The sequence below is a fragment of the Canis lupus genome, chromosome 2 (assembly GCF_048164855.1).
Source record: "Canis lupus baileyi chromosome 2, mCanLup2.hap1, whole genome shotgun sequence".
In the NCBI taxonomy this organism is placed as follows: Eukaryota; Metazoa; Chordata; class Mammalia; order Carnivora; family Canidae; genus Canis; species Canis lupus.
In genome coordinates, this window is record NC_132839.1 from 86,888,864 (window position 1) to 86,906,866 (window position 18,003).

The 18,003-nt window shown below is 50.0% G+C and overlaps 1 protein-coding gene across 2 annotated transcripts in view; it reads left to right on the forward strand.

The window, feature by feature from the left end:
* The window catches only part of CCDC149 (coiled-coil domain containing 149), a 102,691-nt gene extending 88,627 nt beyond the window's left edge, over positions 1-14,064 (forward strand). For both annotated transcript variants that reach the window (XM_072808924.1, XM_072808933.1), the window contains 2 exons: positions 231-347; positions 11,387-14,064. In XM_072808924.1, the coding sequence (XP_072665025.1) occupies positions 231-347; positions 11,387-11,766 (497 nt within the window). In that variant the 3' untranslated portion in view covers positions 11,767-14,064. The remainder of the gene's footprint in view (positions 1-230; positions 348-11,386) is intronic.
* Positions 14,065-18,003: the final 3,939 nt, after the last annotated feature.

Here is an 18,003-nt window from a genome sequence, read left to right on the forward strand (position 1 = left end):
TGGGAGGCCACGTCCTGAGCAGACTCTCAGGACCCCCAGACTGGCCCTGGACCTCACTGCCTGGTCCTCACACTACAGAAGGAATCTGCTGGCCACCTCCCTTCCACAGCATTACCTATGATTAAAGAAAGTGACTTGTTCACGCAAACAGCCAGTCGATTGTGTGGGGCGAATATCACCACAAGTCAGCTGGTGACATAATATGTCCATTTCCCCCTTTTCCACAACAGGGAGCAAGGACACCATACTGTTCAGTGACCCCAGTCTTCCCACCATACAGAGGTCAAGATCCCCCCTGCTGAAGTTCATCGAGCAGCCCACTGAGAACAAAGCAAATTCCCAGGACGGTAAGTACACCTTGATTTCTCTGCCTCTGCCCGACCTGGGCCTGGCACGGAAGTGGGCTCGGTGGACGTCAGTTCTTCCCCTTCCTGCAGCTTTTCTGGCGCCGCGAGGTCATCCCTTGCATTTCCTCTTGTTGCCTACATGGTTTGTCTTGTTTGGGGGCTTCCAGCAGAAGAATGCAGGCCTCTGTCCTCAGCACAGTGGCACAGAGGTTGAGAGAAAGGGCTCCGGACTTGAACAGCTCAGGCTCATACTCCACCCCCCACATCGTGTTGGCACTGAGAGTTTGGACTAGTGACTTCTGTCTGTCGCCTCGCCTCTGCGCTGGTGAGATGATGGAGCCACCCTTGGGGAGATCTTGGCACATTGCCGGGCACAGGGTGTGTGGTGTAGGAATCAGTCGAAACAAGATAAAAGCTTCTCCTCTACCAGACACACCTTCTGGAGGCAGAGTGTCTTGAAGGGGATCACAGGCCCATTGAGGGTGCCGGAGAAGCCCACAAGGGCAAGTCGCAGCTGTCTTCCCATGTGGCAATCTTGTTTCCCCAGCTAAACTATCTTTCCCATCTTTCTAAGTTTTCTTTTGTCATCTTTTGCTACCCTCAGTGTGATTGCCAGCTTCCGGTGTGGCCCCAAATGATCCCCTCTTCCTGGTGTTCATGCCCTTGTATATTTCTCTCCACGTTGTATCAGGATTCATCCATGTGACTAATAGGATACAGCATAAGTAATGGTATGTGACTTCGTAGGCCAGGTCATAAAACATATATAGGGTTTTTCTTGCTCTCTCTGTCTTGGGTCATTCCCTCCAAAGGAAGCTGGCTGTCATGTCTTGAGGATACCCAAGCAGTCGCACATGCCGTTCATGTGATCTGGAACTGAGGCCTTCTAGCCACCAGCCATATGGTGGAAGCAGATTCCCCAGCCCCAGTCAAGCATTCAGATGACAACAGCCCTCGTCAACATTTTAATGATAATTTCGTGAGTGACCACTAGTGAGAACCACCCGGATAAACTGCTCCCAGGCTCCTGAGTCTCCACCTGCTAAGTTTGGAAGTCATTTGTGGCACAGCAGTAGGTACCTAATATATCCAGCATGCAGGTGCCAAGGTTCTTTCCTTGATTTCTATATTTTTTCTCCATTTTCTCTTGCTCTGAGTCACGCCTGCAACCATCACCTCTATGAAAATATTCTCAAAATATTTCCCCCCCACTAGGTACCATCTGCAGACTTTCAGCCTCTTATTTCCCAAAGTGCAAACTTTACCACCTAAATATTCTTTGGACTTCTCAAGTATGACGTCACCAACTCTCCACATTTCCTCCCTTTTTCGTCACTCCCCCAGCTACCCAGCTACATCTGGAGTCACCATTGACCACTGTCAACTTTCCTTCCCCATCCACATCTGGTCTGGGGCCACTCTTTCTTCAGAGTTTCTCACACCTCCATTCCTACCACCTCTGGCTTTGGCTTAACCCTCTTGCTTTCCTCAACAGGAATTCAGTCCCAATTTCCCTGTCTTCTAGACTCTCCCTACTTCATTCCCGTCTTCCCTCTGCTTCTGTAGGATAAAGCTTCTGGAGAACTGCTCTCCAACATGTCTGTACCCTGCTTAGAAATCTCTAGTGGCCCCCAATTGTCTTCCTCTTAACATTGTAACCCTGCCACCTGGGCTGCCCTGTCTTTCTAACCTGATGATTTTCTGACCTAAAAACTGTGCTTTTATCAAACTGTACTAAGTAGTCGAATCCGTTGCTACCACTGTGTAACAAACCACCCCAACATGTAGAACTGGAAGCAGCTACCATGTATTATTTATCAGGAGTCTTTGGTTCAGGCGAGCAGTTCTGCTAATCTGAGCTGGGCTCGGCAAGGCTCACTCGTGCATCTGCACAGCTATGTTTTGAAGCTTGTCTCAATCACTCATAATAGTGCATAGAATGGTAAGAATAGGACAGGTCTAGGATTTCAACAGAGAGGATCCCCAAGCGTATGCAAGGAGAATTCTTAGAGAGAGTGCCCCTGACTCGGGTGGCTTTCACACTGGCCAGAAGGCAAGGCGGCTCTTTCCAGCCAGCAGCACGCGGCTGTTTGCAAGTCTGGCCTGTAACACACCACGGCCCACCGTGCAGTCTGGAGCGTGCCTTGGCCGATGGTCATCCCGTGCCAGCACCCGATGTCCACATAGAGATCTGAAGCCCTCTGTCTGCTCTGAGCTTGCGGAGCCCCTGGGTGGGCCCAGGCCTGCTAAACTGAAATGCAACATGAGCCGGGCTTGATTTTCACAAGGGTAGCATAAGTAATGGCCTGATTCAAAATGATAGCTTCCAGAGTTCCATCATTAGCTCTCATTGTTCCAGGCCTGTCCTTCACCAGTGCGGGTGGGAATAAGGAAGCATTTATGTAGCGGCTGTCAGCGTCTGGGATGGTCTCATCACCGCCGCATCTCTGATTAATTCCAAGTGAAAGAAGCTCCCACTTGGGAGGACAAAGCCCATCGGAGATCAGTTAACAAAAGAAGATGAATGTCCCCTTTGGGCCAATGTGGGAGGGTGACACATTTTTGGGAGACTAACAGTCTTTCTGCAAAGAGCTACTTTTTTCTTCATCTTTTAGAGAAGAATATTTTTTTGTTCTGTACTATTTGTGTCATAAAGCATTTATATCAGTTGATTGCCTCCTCATTATTGATATGTGTTTTGTTATTAATAAGTATTAATGACGCTAATTCTGTTTGCTAAAACAGCACAGGATAATTACAATGATTTTCTAATAATATTTCCCCAGGCGGAGCTAGCTCAAAAATCCTTCTTTAATGGAAATGGCAACACTATGTGTCCGTTCTCGAAGGAAAACCAGAACTCTCGCAGCTTAAGAGTTAACAGAATCACAGAGTTAAAGGAAGATTTTTGTTCCCCCAGCAAGTAGCAAAGGCCCTAGTTATACAAATCAACAGCTGTGGCATTTTCAGTAACTTTTCTTTGTCTCCTGAAAATGACTTGGGTGTACTTTTTAGATATCTTTCAGATAACGAAAGGGTGGAGAGGATTGATAAATCTTGCTGTTGACCCGTAATCTAATCCTGGATGGAGCCTAGCCCCTCTATCTTTATGGTCACGAGGCTCTGAAAATCCAGACTTCCTCAGGAAAAAAAAAAAATTTCCCGATAGGACCAAACAATAGAATTATGGCCTTGTCCACCTCCTGCTTTGCAGCTGTATTTTGACCTCTAAGGATGGCAGCAGTGTTGCTACCCTCCCTCCAACCCCCAAAAAAGGTTGAAAAGTTCTCCCTGGTAATCTCAGAGGTTTGCCATTTTAAAAAAGATTCATGCGTTTGGACATGAGCAGAATGTCATCTAAAGAAATGGCACAAGGCAAAGTACCAGCGACAAAAAGGCCCCGGTGTAATTTAGACCACCCTTCCTTAGATGTAAATTAAGGTAGAGAAGATTAACCTGACCCACAGTAAAAACAGCGCAAATGGTTTAGGGGTTAGGTTGTTACAGGTAAGGTTAATTAATTTTTCAGGGGCACCGGAATATACTATTAAGTGTCCTGGAAGAAGTAATTTCATAAGAGTAATTTCTAGAAGGAGTTTATTCATCTCACGTTGGTGAAAAATTTAACTGCAGAAAGGACCGTAATTTACCCATTCTTGCTCCTTGGTTGGAAACTTGCTCATTTTGACTTCGTGTTTCCCATAGCCCCTGTACAACCACCATAAAAATTTTCTTTTGTTAGTATGAAAATTATGTTATTGCTTTCCTGAGCTGCCCCGGATGTAGCTAAATGTGTGAGTTAGAAGTCTTTTTTTTTTTTTTCCCGAAAGTGCCATTGTAAGAACTTCTTCGGGTCACAAGCCAAATACAGCCTCGAACAAATACCATACGTTCAAGGGCTGCTTTCATTTATGTACGTGTGGCATCTCCATATCTGATACATTCGTTTGTTCACGCATTCATATATATGTCTGCAGGCCTGAGCATTTAATAAGCTATTTATTGAGTCCCCACTATATATAGAACATTGACAGAGCTTAAAAACTGATGGGGAAAAAAATAACAATAAATACAAAATAAAAACTGGTAAGGTACAGGTAAGGTCTTGTACTCCAGGTGATCTTTATAAGCCAAGTACACCTAAGTAACAACTAAAGGGGTGAAAGAGTAAAAAGGTACCACAGGGTTCCCCCGGAGGTCTAGACGTGGCTTTGTGGAGATTAGGGTGCTGTAGAGATGACATCTGCCCAGATTGAATCCCACGGGCTTTGGAGCGGAGGTGGCGATGGAGCCAGCCACCTGCCTGCATGACGGAGGCGACACCGCGGCATCATCCACGCAGGCAGAGGCCCAGGGGGCAGGGCTGGGGGGAGTGTGGGGCTACAAGGGCAGGAGTTGGGGTGTCAGTAGAAAGGTAGACGGAGGTTGAGTCATTCAAGGCCTAGAATGTCAGGCCAGGAGCTCAGACAGATTAGTGACTACACAAATAGATTTGTGCGTAAAGCTCTTGATGCTTCTTATGCTATAATGTGCACCCAGATAGCCTGGAACCTCGTTAAAGTGCAGATTCTGGGGGCGCCTGGGTGGCTCAGTGGTTGAGCATCTGCCTTTGGTTCAGGGTGTGACCCCAGGATCCTGGGATCGAGTCCCGCATTGGGCTCCCTGCATGGAGCCTGCTTCTCTCTCTGCCTGTGTCTCTGCCTCTCTCTCTGTGTCTCTCATGAATAAATAAATTAAAATATTAAATAAAAAAATGCGGGCTCTGAACCAGGAGGTGTGGGGCAGGGCCTGAGATCCTACATGTCTAACAAGCTCCCAGGCCGTGGTGCCACCACTCTTCGAGGACCCCACTTGCAGTGGCAAAGTTTTAGGCGAGGTCCCTCCCCAGGCCTTTTGGATCAGAGCGGGGGCGGGGAGACGAGAAGCAAAGAAACCCATTAGGAATGAACGTACATTATTCTGGCTGAACCGATCTGGTTATTTTCTAAAAAAAAAAAAAAAATCAAGGCTTGCGTCACTTGCACATTTGTATGTTCGTGGGTTTCACTGTAATACGAGCAACGGCGTCAGTTTCAGGTACAGGAAAGTTCCCGAAGTCAGTGAGCTCCTGGGACAGTAAGACGCCGCTGCCCATCACTACAGCAGGCGGGAGACAGGATACAGTAGACCTGGTCAAACTTCTGTCCCTGGGGCTTTGTCTGTGGACGTTGAAAAGGCTAAAGAGAAAGAAAATGGCTTTTTTTTTTGGAACGGAGGAGGCAAATTTGTACCAGAAGGACCAGAGGTGTGGGGCCCGGGGTGTGGGGACACTGGTCAAGGTTGAGTCGCCCCTCCCGCCCCCTGTGATTCCAGTGTGCCAAGCATCGCACCCACCACTTCCGTCTCCCACCACCCTTTCCTGCGTCCCTTCATCTCAGTCCCATTTCAGGCCTAACGGTGCATCGAAGCTCACTAACATTTCATTTCTTCTGGAGTTTCTCAGAGTTTTTAACTCTGGGGTTCAGCACTTGTAAATGCTTGATTAGGTTAATAAAGCCTCACGACCACATGCAGTCACTTAATTAAATAAATCGATGCTCAAAACACACACTGTTCTTACTAACAGATACCTTTAGCACCATCTGCACAGTTAAAATGGAACACGCGTAGAATAATATTGTCACATGTATAGAAATCCTAGGCTGCCTTTTAATTCAAACTTTTTAGATCTGAGCGACTTTTTAGGCTGCAAGTAATTAGCCTTACACGCTTTTGAACACCGAGCCTTTCTAAATGATATAAATAATCCTCAAAAATTCATACAGATCCTACAACTAGTCACCACATTGCTGTCGCCCGCCAGGGTGTAGGTTTATGAACCATCAGGAGTGGTTTGCACTTGCTTTCTGAATGCTCACCTGTCCATTGGCTGAGGTGGTGTTAAGTCAAATCCAGCTGAAATTTTGGGGAAATGCACCTCGTGATTTATAGAGAGGCCTTAGAAATCCAGCCGTGACCGGGGAGGGTCTGCCTTGAGAAAGGAGAGGCAGAGGCAGGTGCAAGAAGCCGTGAGTGTCTTCATCAGCCGAGGCGCCTCTAACAAGAGACTATCAGGGGAGCCTCGTGAACAGCAGATATTTATTTCCCGCAGTTCTAGAGGCTGGGAAGTCCAAGATCAGGGTGCTGCTGGCAGGTTCAGTGTCTGGTGAGGGTCCTCTCTACCGGACTTGCCGACAACCATGTGCTGTGTCCTCAGCGGCAGAGAGAGAGACAGAGAGACAGAGAGAGACAGAGGGAGAGAACAAGAACTCTGGTGTCTCTTCCCCTTCTAAAGGGCACTAATCCCATGATGGGGCCTTCACCCTCATGAGTACATTTAAACTGAATCACCTCCCAGAGGCCACACCTCCTAATACCATCACTTTCAGGTTTGGGGTTTCCACGTTCAAATTTGGGTGGTGGAGAGGTTGCTTTCGATTCATGGCCCAGGGGGCATAAGTACTACCCGGCGGTTGATGGGTAGGAAAAGAGAGAACAGTAATACAAGGTGTGAAGCCCAAATCGCCATGAACCCAGTCCTGGCATGGCAGGCCCCAGGACACCTACTGGGGGAGGCTGTAGGGGGAGGAGGTTTCCAGATCATCCAGGTCGGGGAATCCAGTTGGCAGCCAGAAACCCGGAGGTGCATCGCCGGCAGAAAGGGGTCAGAGCCACAGACACAGATTTGGGGGCCGAATTGAGGTCATGAGACGGCCAGGGAGTGAGAGTGAATGAAGACAAGGGAAACGCACGGCACATGGCTGAGGGGGGCCCACTCTGAGGGGCCAGACGGAGATCTGGAACCCAGGAGGCATCCAGAGTAGGCTAAATAATGGCCCCTAAAGATCTCAGGTCCTAATTCCTGAAACCTGTAAATGTGGCCTTTGATGGGTGAAAGTACGTGCCGGCGTGATTGATTTACTTTGAGACAGAAGATTATTCTGGATTAGCTGGAGAGATTATTCCGGATTAGCCAGCTGGGTCCTAAATGGACTCCTACACCTCCTTGTAAGAGGGAGGCAGACGGAGATTTGGCAGACACAGAAGAGAGAAGGCAGTGTGACCACGCGGCAGGGATGGTTGGAGGGATGCTGTTGCAAGCCACGGAGCGCTGGCAGCCACTAGAAGCTGAAGAGGCAGGGAACACATCTTCCCTCTAGAGCCTCCAAGGGCTTGTGGCTTTGGTGCTGGCCCAGCGAAAGCCATTTTGGACCTCTGACCTCCAGAACCATAAGAGAATAAATGCGTGTTCTTTGAAGCTGCTGAATCCATGGTAATTTGTTCCAGCAGCTACGGGAAATGACTACAGCATCCTTACCGAGCTAGGTTGAGGGAGAAACAGAAGGATACAGTGTTTGGGGAACAAAAGGGAGAGAAGCTCGAGAGGTGGATGTAGCCCTTAGAAACATGCTACAGAGGAGACAGGAGGGCACGGAGTGGAGCGTTGGATGTGGTGACAGCGCTGGCTGGTAGGAAGGACGCAGCCCAGATGGAAGGATCTGAGCTGTGAATCAGCGCCGGGCAACGGAAGCCGTGGATGTAGGCTCGTAGGTCTACAGCGTAGTGCGGAAAAGGAAAGCCGAGACCGTAACTGGTGATAAAATCTTGCGGGTTGCATATCTTACCTTTTTAAATTAATAATACAAGCACATGTTTATTTTTTTAAAGATTTTTATTTATTCATGAGAGACAGAGGCAGAGACGTAGGCAGAGCAAGAAGCAGGCTCCCTTCGGGGACCCCAATGCAGGACTCCATCCCAGGACCCCGGGGTCACACCCTGGGCTAAAGGCAGACACTCAACCACGGAGCCACTCAGGCATCCCACAAGCACATGTTTAAAACATAAATGACACAGAGGGGCAAATGGGTGGCTCAACTGGCTACACATCCGACTCTTGATCTCAGCTCAGGTGTTAATCTCAAGGTCTTGAGTTCAAGCTCTGCATTCAGCTCCGTGCTCAGCGTGGAGCCTACATAAATAAATAAATAAATAAATAAATAAATAAATAAATAAATAAATAAATAAATAAATAAATGAATGAATGAATGAGTGAAATGTAAATGACACAGAAAGATATAAAATTAAATTTAAAGTCTTCGTCCACGCTTGTTTTCTGTCCTGACCCTCAGCTTGCCCCCTAGACACAACTTACAAGTTTTAGTGTACACCACCAAAAAAATTTTTACGACTCTGCGAATATAAACAGAATCTGAGGGGCACTCAGATTCTCTCTAGGTTTCTGCTACAAAAAAAGTAATGTCCTGGGGCACCTGGGTGGCGCTGTCAGTTAAGCATCCGACTCTTGGTTTTGCCTCAGGTCGTGATCTCGTGGGTGGTGAGATCGAGCCCTGAGTTGGGCTCCGCACTCAGTGGGGAGTCTGCTTGAAGATTCTCTCCCTCTGCTCCTCCCTCCTCTCTCTCTGTCTCTCTCTCAAATGAATAAATAAATAAATCTTAAAAAAACAAAAATAAAACCACGATGCCATAGTGAGCATCTAGGTACGTATATCTTGAAATATTTGGGCCAACATCCACAGGTAGATTCCTAATCATGAAAACGCTGATTCAAAGGGTAAACGTCGTTAGGATTGCGACAGAGGCTGCCTACATGCCCTGTCCCAGCGTTTTGCTCATTTGTATTCTCCTCTGTAATGTATGATCGTACCTGTTTCCCCACATCCTCAGCAACACTGAGCTTTAGCAAACCTTTTAATTTTTCCAGTCCAGTAGATGAAAAATTGCATCTCTTTGCAATTTCGGTATCTTTAGTTAGCTCGATGTCGTCGTTTCTCATGTTTGCCCTCCATTTGTATTTCCTTGCGGACCGCTTGTTTTCGTTCGGTGCTTAAATATTTGTTGAACACTGTGGTGCATTCAAATGAACCAACTCCGCAGACAGTAACATAGATCAATCTCATACACCTAGAGCGACACAGACGCGAACCAGGATATACAGTACGGTCCTCGTGCACCGACTCCAAGGACCGTGCAAAACTCATCTTTTGGTGTCTCGTGCAGGCTAGTGGTCACTCTTGGCAGTAGAGCAGCTGGGAAGGAACCTAGGGGAGGAGACTGGGAAGTGGCTGTAGGGGGTTGGTGATATTTCGCCCCTTGTCCTGGTTGCTGGTTCCATGGGTGTGTCCCCAGTGCGCAAATTCAGTGAGGGGTAGACTTAACGATGGGCACACTTTTATGTATGTCATCCAAAAAAGGAAAGTGAGGAACTTTTTATCGACATTCTTGAATGCTTAGAATATGCCAAGCACTATGAACAAGTCAGGTGAGCCCCCCACCCCCCACCCCACTGCTTACATTCTGGAATAAGATAAACATGTAAAATGCTGAGCACCGAGCCTGGCACAGAAAAGCACTAAACCGCATCAGCTGGCATGATTCACTTTAGGGAGGGGGGCCCCTAGGTGCCTGCAGAGACTGCAAGATAGCACAGACTGCATGGAAGGACACACAGACATGAGAGAACCGTAGGTAATGAGGCTGCGGGCGGAGATCTACGTGAAAGGAATGAAAATGGATCCTGGAAGCAGCGAGGCTCCGGGGAAAGGTCCCAGGCAGGCAGATGATGGTCAGAACGGGTCAGCGATTTCTCACCATCCTGAGTTCTCCCTCAGCTTCCCCGAGTCCCAGCTGCCAGCCTGAAAGCATCCCCGTGTATCCGAGGCCTGCCAGGTCCCATTGGGGGTACCCAGAAGTGTTCCCCAGACTCCTTCCCCGGAAATCAGCCCCATGAGACTCTTCTATGCATCTCACCCCCCGTTTGGCCTGAAGACTAAGAAAACCTTGACCTCTGGGAACCTCAGAGCCTGGCATTGAATGCACACGACCAGGTGCTGGGAGGTGGCAGCCAAAGTGTGGCTCAGGCCTGCAGAGCCACCGCTGCTTAGGTCTGGAAGGGACATCGGAGAGTCCTGCCCCTCGTTTTGTGTCTGAGGAAAGGAGGCCAGACAAGTTCTCCTGATCACAGGGTAGTGAGGAGGAGGATGGGGCTACACACCAGGTTCTCGGGACCCCGTTCCCTCCCATCCCCTGCCAGTCTAGTCGGGCTTGGAAATTTTTTCTTATTTTTTTTAAACATTTTATTTATTTGAGAGAGAGAGAGAGAGAGATCACGAGCAGGGTGGAAAGGCAGAGGGGGAAGCAGACTCCCTGCTGAGTGAGGAGTCTGGTGCAGAACTCGATCCCAGGACCCTGGGTCCATGACCTGAGCCAAAGCCAGAGGCTTAACCAACTGAGCCACCCAGGTACCCTGAAAATTTCTGATATTTAGAGAAAAGGTTTGGGCAGAACAATTTCATTAGGAAGGGTGGGGAGCTGAGCATTTCTTTTGCATATAGCACTTACTGAAACTGAAGAGAGGCACCTGGGGGGCCCAGTGGTTGAGCATCTGGCTTCGGCTCAGGGCGTGATCCTGGGGTCCTGAGATCGAGTCCCACATCGGGCTCCTTGCAGGGAGCCTGCTTCTCCCTCTGCCTGTGTCTCTACCCCTCTCTCTGTGTCTCATGAGTAAATACATAAATAAAATCTTTTTTAAAGAATTTAAAAAGAAACCAAAGAAGCATCCGCAGTCTGCATCAAAGGATGAGGTGCTGTTGGCGAATGGGAGGACGGAGGACCCTAAATCCCTCCCGCACTGTTCTCTCCCTCTCCCACCCAGAAGGCCACCAGCACCTCCTTTCGTTACTAAACATCCCAGGTCTTTGCTGAGCCGCGGGATCTGCAGAACCTGTGTCTGCAATTGAGATGCTTCCCGAGGAGGCTCGGCTGGGGGTGAAGCAGGAGACGGGCAGGTGCCGGGGAAGGGGTGGCTGCGGACCACGGCCTCCGCTCCCCTTCCCTCCGCCGGTGACCCTGCAGTCGCCGGGGTGGCTGCTTCCTCTGTTACCCCGGGTCCCCGATCCCCGCAGCGGCCTTGCCCGCCTCCGAGCCCCCGTGACGTGGGCCCGAGGTCGGGAGGAGAGACAGGTGAGGCCAGAGGTCTGACGCCGTCCGGCTCTGTTTCAGGGGAGGATCCGAAGCCTGAGGACGATGAAAGCCGGGGCGCCCCGGAGGATGTGGGCAGGCCGGCCGTCCGCGCCCCGGCGAGCCAGAGCCACGGGGACCGGTGCGACCCCTCGGTGGCCTCCAAGGAAGAAGGGACCAACAGGCTGGCGGGGGAAATCACGACAATGACAGAGGCACAGACAGCGCTGGAACCAGAAGGGCTCAGCCGAGCGAGCCCCGGGGTGGCCCGGAGGCACCAGATGGCCTGCAGGGGGGACGCCCCCAAATCTCGCCCGGGCTCCTTTGAGTCCAGCCGGGCAGCAGCCGGAGCCTCGGCCCCGGGGGACAGCAAGGAGCCCCCCGGGGGCGGCGGCGCGGGCAGGAGCGCCCTGCAAACCTGAGGGGCGAGGGCTCCGCGGGGTGACACGCCGGGGCGCGGGGGGCGCGGGAAGCCTCAGAGCAGCCCGGGGGAGCCGCTCTCCTGAGACCCGTCCCCACCGTCTGCGAGCAACAGGAGGCGCGGGCCCTGCGGCACCCTGAATATCCTGACGGTGCCGGCACAGTCTGATTTATTAAATGCGGGTCCTCAGGCTCCTCGGGGTCCTCTCTTTCTGGGGGAGACGCCCCGCCGTGGACACGGCCAGGCCCGGAGTCGCAGCGGCCACACGGCTGGGTTTCGGATCCGTCTCCCCGCCAGCGTTAGTTTTATTAGAGATAAGATGTTTTTCTATTAGCGTTTAATGTTGTCGATCAAAATTATGGGAAGAGCTAGAAACGGATGCGGTTTTTCATCAGGTCCCCGTCTTTGTGACGGTTAGGCGGCCGGAGAGAAAGGTGTCACCGAGCATAATGGGTCCAGAGGGCCCTCGGCTCTGCCTCCTCATGTCGGGGCCCGGGGGGACCTCCCAGCGTGGGTGTCCTGGGCACCCCGCCCGCGGCCCTGTCTGTCCTGGCACCGACTGGCAGGTGCGCAGGGGCTTACGCGGGCTCAGAAGGTTGGGTTTCCGGATTGAAATCCACTGTCCCCGTGGAGACCTGTTTGCTGACTGCTAGAGCTGACTTCTCCGGCCTGTAATTCTGGAGGATTAATCCACCTGGAGTGATGGGAGGGAGAAGACGGGAGGAGGGGGACTCCGAAGGTATTTTGATTTTTTTGTTTCTGAGATAAGAGCCACAACCTGGGAATGCTGCTTCTCTGCATTTAACCTGTGATGCATATAGGGTTCTCTGGCCTGTAGGGTTTTCTGGCCATGTGGGGTTGGGACGAGATAAACAGAAATCGCTGCTTAGGGCCAATCCAGTTTCTTGTGCTGCGTGAAACCCTCCGCGCCTCCACACGGTGTTAGGGCTGCCCCCCCCCCCTTGCCACCAGGTATTGGGATCTTAGAGACAAGACACAGAGCAAGTGGCCCGATAGTGGAAAGACAGAGGAAAACAAAGTAACTTCATTACAGCCTGTTTCAGGGGACTGGGGAACCAAGAATCAAGGGTGGGGAGGAGGGGATGTCCAACCTCCTGGTCCTTTCCTTCCAGATAAAGTTAGCTCTTCTAGGCAGCATCTGGAGCTACAGAAAATTGAGGGCTCGTCAAACAATAGACCTTTCTTTGAGCTCACCTCAGTTCGTTACCCCCAGAAAGGCCTGATACAAGATCCCAAAGCTCAATACACCCCACCCCCGCCCCCCAAGAACCAGAATCGCTCCTTTGAGAGGCTCTCCTGCAGGAAAAAGAGAGGCTCCCGGGGTGGGCAAGATGAAAATTCATCCGAAACATCAGATGTTCACGGCAGGCTTGTGATCCCAGGTGAGCACCCTGCCCGGGGGCGGCCAGTTCGCCATGTGTCACCTCTGGCGTGACTCTGCCAGCGGAGAAGGAGCTCTGTCGGATTTTGTGCTGTCTCACCGTGAAGGCGAGCAGAGTGTAGACAAGAAGGTCCAGTTTGGGGCCTGGGTGGGCCTCCAGCTGCCTTCCTACCACTCAGCAGAGGTCACCCCAATAGTGGAATAGGGGCATGTCCGAGGCGGGGCGCTGTTGCTCCTGGACGCACCACCTGCCCCTGCCCGGCAGGCCCCGATGCCCCACTCATCCCCCTGCGCTTCAGCGTCTCCCTGCCCCCTAGACCCGCCCCCTCCGCTTCCTCTCCGGGGAGGTGGCTTCTGCAGCTGCAGAGCTTGCACAGGCCAGCAGCCACAGAAATAATTTTCCTGCGGCACTAGGCCTTAACTATCTGCAAATGTTCAGCACTGCTGCATCGTACGCCAGAGCCACCAAAGGAAATCACAGCCAGATTTAATACAATAATAATAAAAAGAAAAATCTCTCCCCACGGAAGCTCTGGTTTTGACACACAGTCGGCCAGGTGCACATCTTTAGGGCCCATTCAATCACCTGCTGGAAAGCAGTGCTTATAATAAACTCCATCACATTCCATCACGGGCAGGGAAACTACTGTGAGTCCCAGAAAGGGTGGGGATCAGGGTGGGGAGGGGGGCAGAGGGACTGATAACCCGAACTGTGTGTGCAGTCTGCCTGGGAGGGTTTTGTGTCACTAGATGGAGTTGGAGCCAATGAGTTGACCCTGTTCACATGTGTAACCTTGACAATGCCCCATATGCCCGTGTGACACTGTCTCGCCCCTGCCGTTCCAGCCCAACGCGGCTCCTCTGTTCCACAGACATTAAAGGGAGTTTCGGCAATCACTTCTGGCTGTTTTTTGTCTTTCTGAGAGTCATCGTGAAAGTGCACAGCATTCTCTCTCCCCCCCCCCCGCCCCGCTTCCACCGGGTAACCTTGCATCAGTCTGAGTACCCTCAGCTACAATTCACACTTGAAGAAACTTAAACAATAGGGAAATGAATTCTGTTGCATAACAGGAACTTCAGAAGCAGGATATCCCGGGGCTGGTTTATTCGCAAAGTCATCAAGGATCTGGGTTTCCATCTGCCTGCCTCGGTGTCAGCTACTCCCCCAAGCTGCCAAGAGGGCTGCCACAGCTCAGCATCAATCACCTGTTCTCGCATTCGTGTCCAAAGGCAAGAAGGAAGTTTCTCCCCCATGTCGGTGCATGCATGTGTGCGTGCATGCATGTAAGAGCAAGAAACCTAGTTCTTGTCACATGTCATTGGCCAGAATTACCACACGCCTCTGTCTAAACCAGCCCCTGGTGAGGGAGATGGAATTACCGAGAAGGGGGTGGGTTCCTCAGGATCACCATGTGAACGGGACATGCAGACCCTTTAGGGGTGAACGCCAAAACAAAATCAGGTGTCGAGCAACAGTAGGGGCAAGTTGAGACTAGGTGTACATGGGCCCCCAGGAGCACTGTCCCTGAACCCCACATCTGCTTTTGTTTCATTTTCTTCCCTTAAAAGGGCCAGAATATTGTGCTCCTGAGAGTCTGGAGTTGGGGGGGAGGGCGGCAGTTGGGTGTTGGTGAAGCACAATGCCGTCCCATCTCTGCGCTTCCCTGGCTGCTTTATCATCTGCTCTGTTTTGTCGCTGGGACGTTCCCACCTTTGTCCGCCTCTTCAAGTGTGTCTGTCCTTGCACTATTTTTCCAGCTCAGTTGCTGGCAGATTGCAGAGGAGTCTGGATAAATGAAACGGAGCCGACAGGTCTCTTAATGGAAGCTTGTTTGCACATCCTGCATTTCTCGTGACCGCTCGGTACCGGAGAGCCTCTAGGTGTGGATTTTTACATATGAGCGTGTGTCGTTCTTTTAATTAAGGCCCCTGGAAATGCAGTGGCTGTTTTAAACCGGGCACTTCTCACGCCTAACGCCTCTTTCCATGCCCCCTCTGCCCGCCTTCGTCTCCCCCTCGCAGCTCCACCAGCTACTCCAGAAGCTTCGCTCACCGAGCTAGTCGGAGGCCCCCGGTGGCACCCAGCTCAGCCCCGGCTGGAGCTGCTCCACCTGGCAATCTCAAACTAAGTGCATTTTCCCATCATCGTTCCTCTTGGGCCCTCGGTCCCCGGCACACGCCACCATCGCGACGAGGAGGTCTTAAGATGGGTTCTGGCATGAGTCACTGGGGCATTGGGTGAATCTTTGGACATCCGAAGTGAGGCCCACGGGGGCATTCACACCCCCATTCACCATGGGACACAAAAGGTTCATTCTGTCTTCAGGGAATTTCAAAGACCAGCTACCAGCTGGTTGGTATTACCGTGTTTCCTTAAAATTACAGCAGGCCCTCGCCCCTCTTGGTTTTCTGCTCCTCCAAAAACTGGGGCTTCTCCTCACTCTGTCGCTTTTCTGCAGCCCTTTGGTCGGAGTGGTGTCCTAACTTCTCTTTGAAAAAGGCCCCTCTGAGGGAGTGTGGGTGGCTCAATCGATTAAGCATCTGCCTTCAGCTCAGCTCATGATCTCGGGGTCCTGGGATGGAGCCCCGCATTGGTCTCCCTGCCCAGCGGGGTGGCTCCTGCTCCCTCTCCCTGCTTGTTCTCTCTCTCTCTCTCAAGTAAATAAATTATTAAAAAAAAAAAAAAGTCCTCTCTTTGAGTACCTACTCCCTCTGCCCTCTGCTTTCATTCTGGAAGCCTCCATTTGGAAAAAAAATCTCTGTCCTTAATAAATACCGAGGGTACCATGACACAGCTCAGTTAAGATGTCAAAAAGCCAAAAGAACCCTCAGTTAGGATATCAAAAAAGAACCCCCCACACCCTTAACCCACTACTTTAACATATTTCCTTTTTTTTTCCAGATGTCTTTTTGAACAGGGAAAAATTTGAAAATCAGAGATGCAATAGAGAGCTCAGTAGTGAATCTAATTAGAAATGAAAAGCAGAAAAAATAAGAAGGACCTGTCTCTCGATGTTATGATTGCTCCCCAAAACAAAACAAAGCAAGTTGATACAGCATGAAGGCAATTTAAAATGATAGATACAGATGTGCTGCCTTACATTGCACAGCCCCTCTCGACTGAGGGGAATTTTTTTTTTTCTAATAGGGAAAGTTTGTACAATACTGACAAGTTTGACGTTCTGGAATCTACGTGAGCCCAGGAATATATTTTGGATCTTAGCCGAGGCCAGTGGTAGCCTATGAAATTTAAAACAATTGGCTTAAAAAAAAAAAAAGCCACAAACCAGCTGCTATCTTGTAGTTATATTTAAGGAAAGAAGTAACTTCTATCATTTGCAGACCCTATGTTACTGGATTCTACAAACATCATGTACTATATCTTTTTTGATTACCTGGTATAAATGGTGATTATTATTTGCACCATCTTCTCTCTCTACCCTCACTGCAGGCCCACAATGTAGGCTGTTCCTTCTAGCATACTGTAACAACTTATCAGTCGCAATCTGTCACCTAAAATTATTAGATCATACGGCAGTCGTGAAAATTATGGAGAATGTAAAGATTTTATGCATTCAGTCAAAAATGCCAGATCTAAAATCAGTTGGTTTATTTCCTGCAGTCTTTCAAGTTGACCAAAGCACTCACTGATTTGCTCTATTTTCTTACGTTTTTAGTGTTTCTGTATATATACGCACTGAAAAGCCCCACTCGGAAAAAAACTCACTGCAATTCTGAGAAAAAGCTTATCCTAAACATCTAAAGATAGCATTTCTAATTATTGTCTACATTGTGTTTAAACTGTGCAAACTTGAGCATTATTCTCACTTTACCAGCTGTGTCTAGGTAGAGTCATTACATCAAACGCTTCTAATTTTACAAAAAGAAATCAAAACAAGTGTGTGTTTAAGTCTCAGTGACAAATGCAAACCCTGTGAGTCAAACAGGCAAACTGATTAGCAAGCTGGCTGGGAAGTCAAAACAGCGAATATAAGGAGATTAACAAAACAGATCTGTAAGATGAGAGGGGTAAAAATAGCCTCCAAGGGCCAAGTGGGGTCCAGTGGGCGGGTTGGGTGGCACACATCAGGTTCTGTGCCCAAAACCAGATGCCTGCCTGTATCGCTGGCTCGTAGTCTTCCTTGGTCTCAGAACTCGCTCCCGCCCCCTGCCTCCGCCCCTGCACCCCCCCAAAGCTGGGATCAGAGTTCATCCCAGCCAGCCTCTTCACGGATGCGGAAACTTTCTTACAAACCGAAGTGGAAGCAACCTTTCCTTTACTTGAATCCTTCTAGTTGCAGGACACTCATTACCTCACAAGGTAGTCCAATGCCTTAGTAGGTAACTATTTTTCCGACCTTAGCCGTTGCTGTCCATTAGACATTTATTAGACACCTAGGTCTTCATGCTACGCTATATAGCTCTCATAGATAACGCTTGGTTTAAGCCTCACGACAATATGATGATCTTCTTTTACAGATGAGAAAAGCCAAGCCCAGAGGGGTGAAGTGACTTACTCAGGTCACACAGCTTCTGAGGGTGGCGGGGCTGGGCTTCCAAACAGGCCTTCCTACTTGAGGCCTACTGAGCTGTCAACCACCCTGCTAGATGCATACCTCTGCCTCTACGGTGAACTGTAGTTCACCCTTCTATTATTTCCTATCTTTGTTTTTTCGTCTCTGGAGCCCCATGGAACAGTTTGTCAATCCAATTCCCCTTAATGGACAGAAAGGAAATGGGATGGGTCCGCTAGGGTATCTCTTTAATCTTGGGGGTGGGGCAAGGGTAGTGAAGAGAGAAACTAAGAATAGAAGGTGCTATGATGTGAAAGTTTGT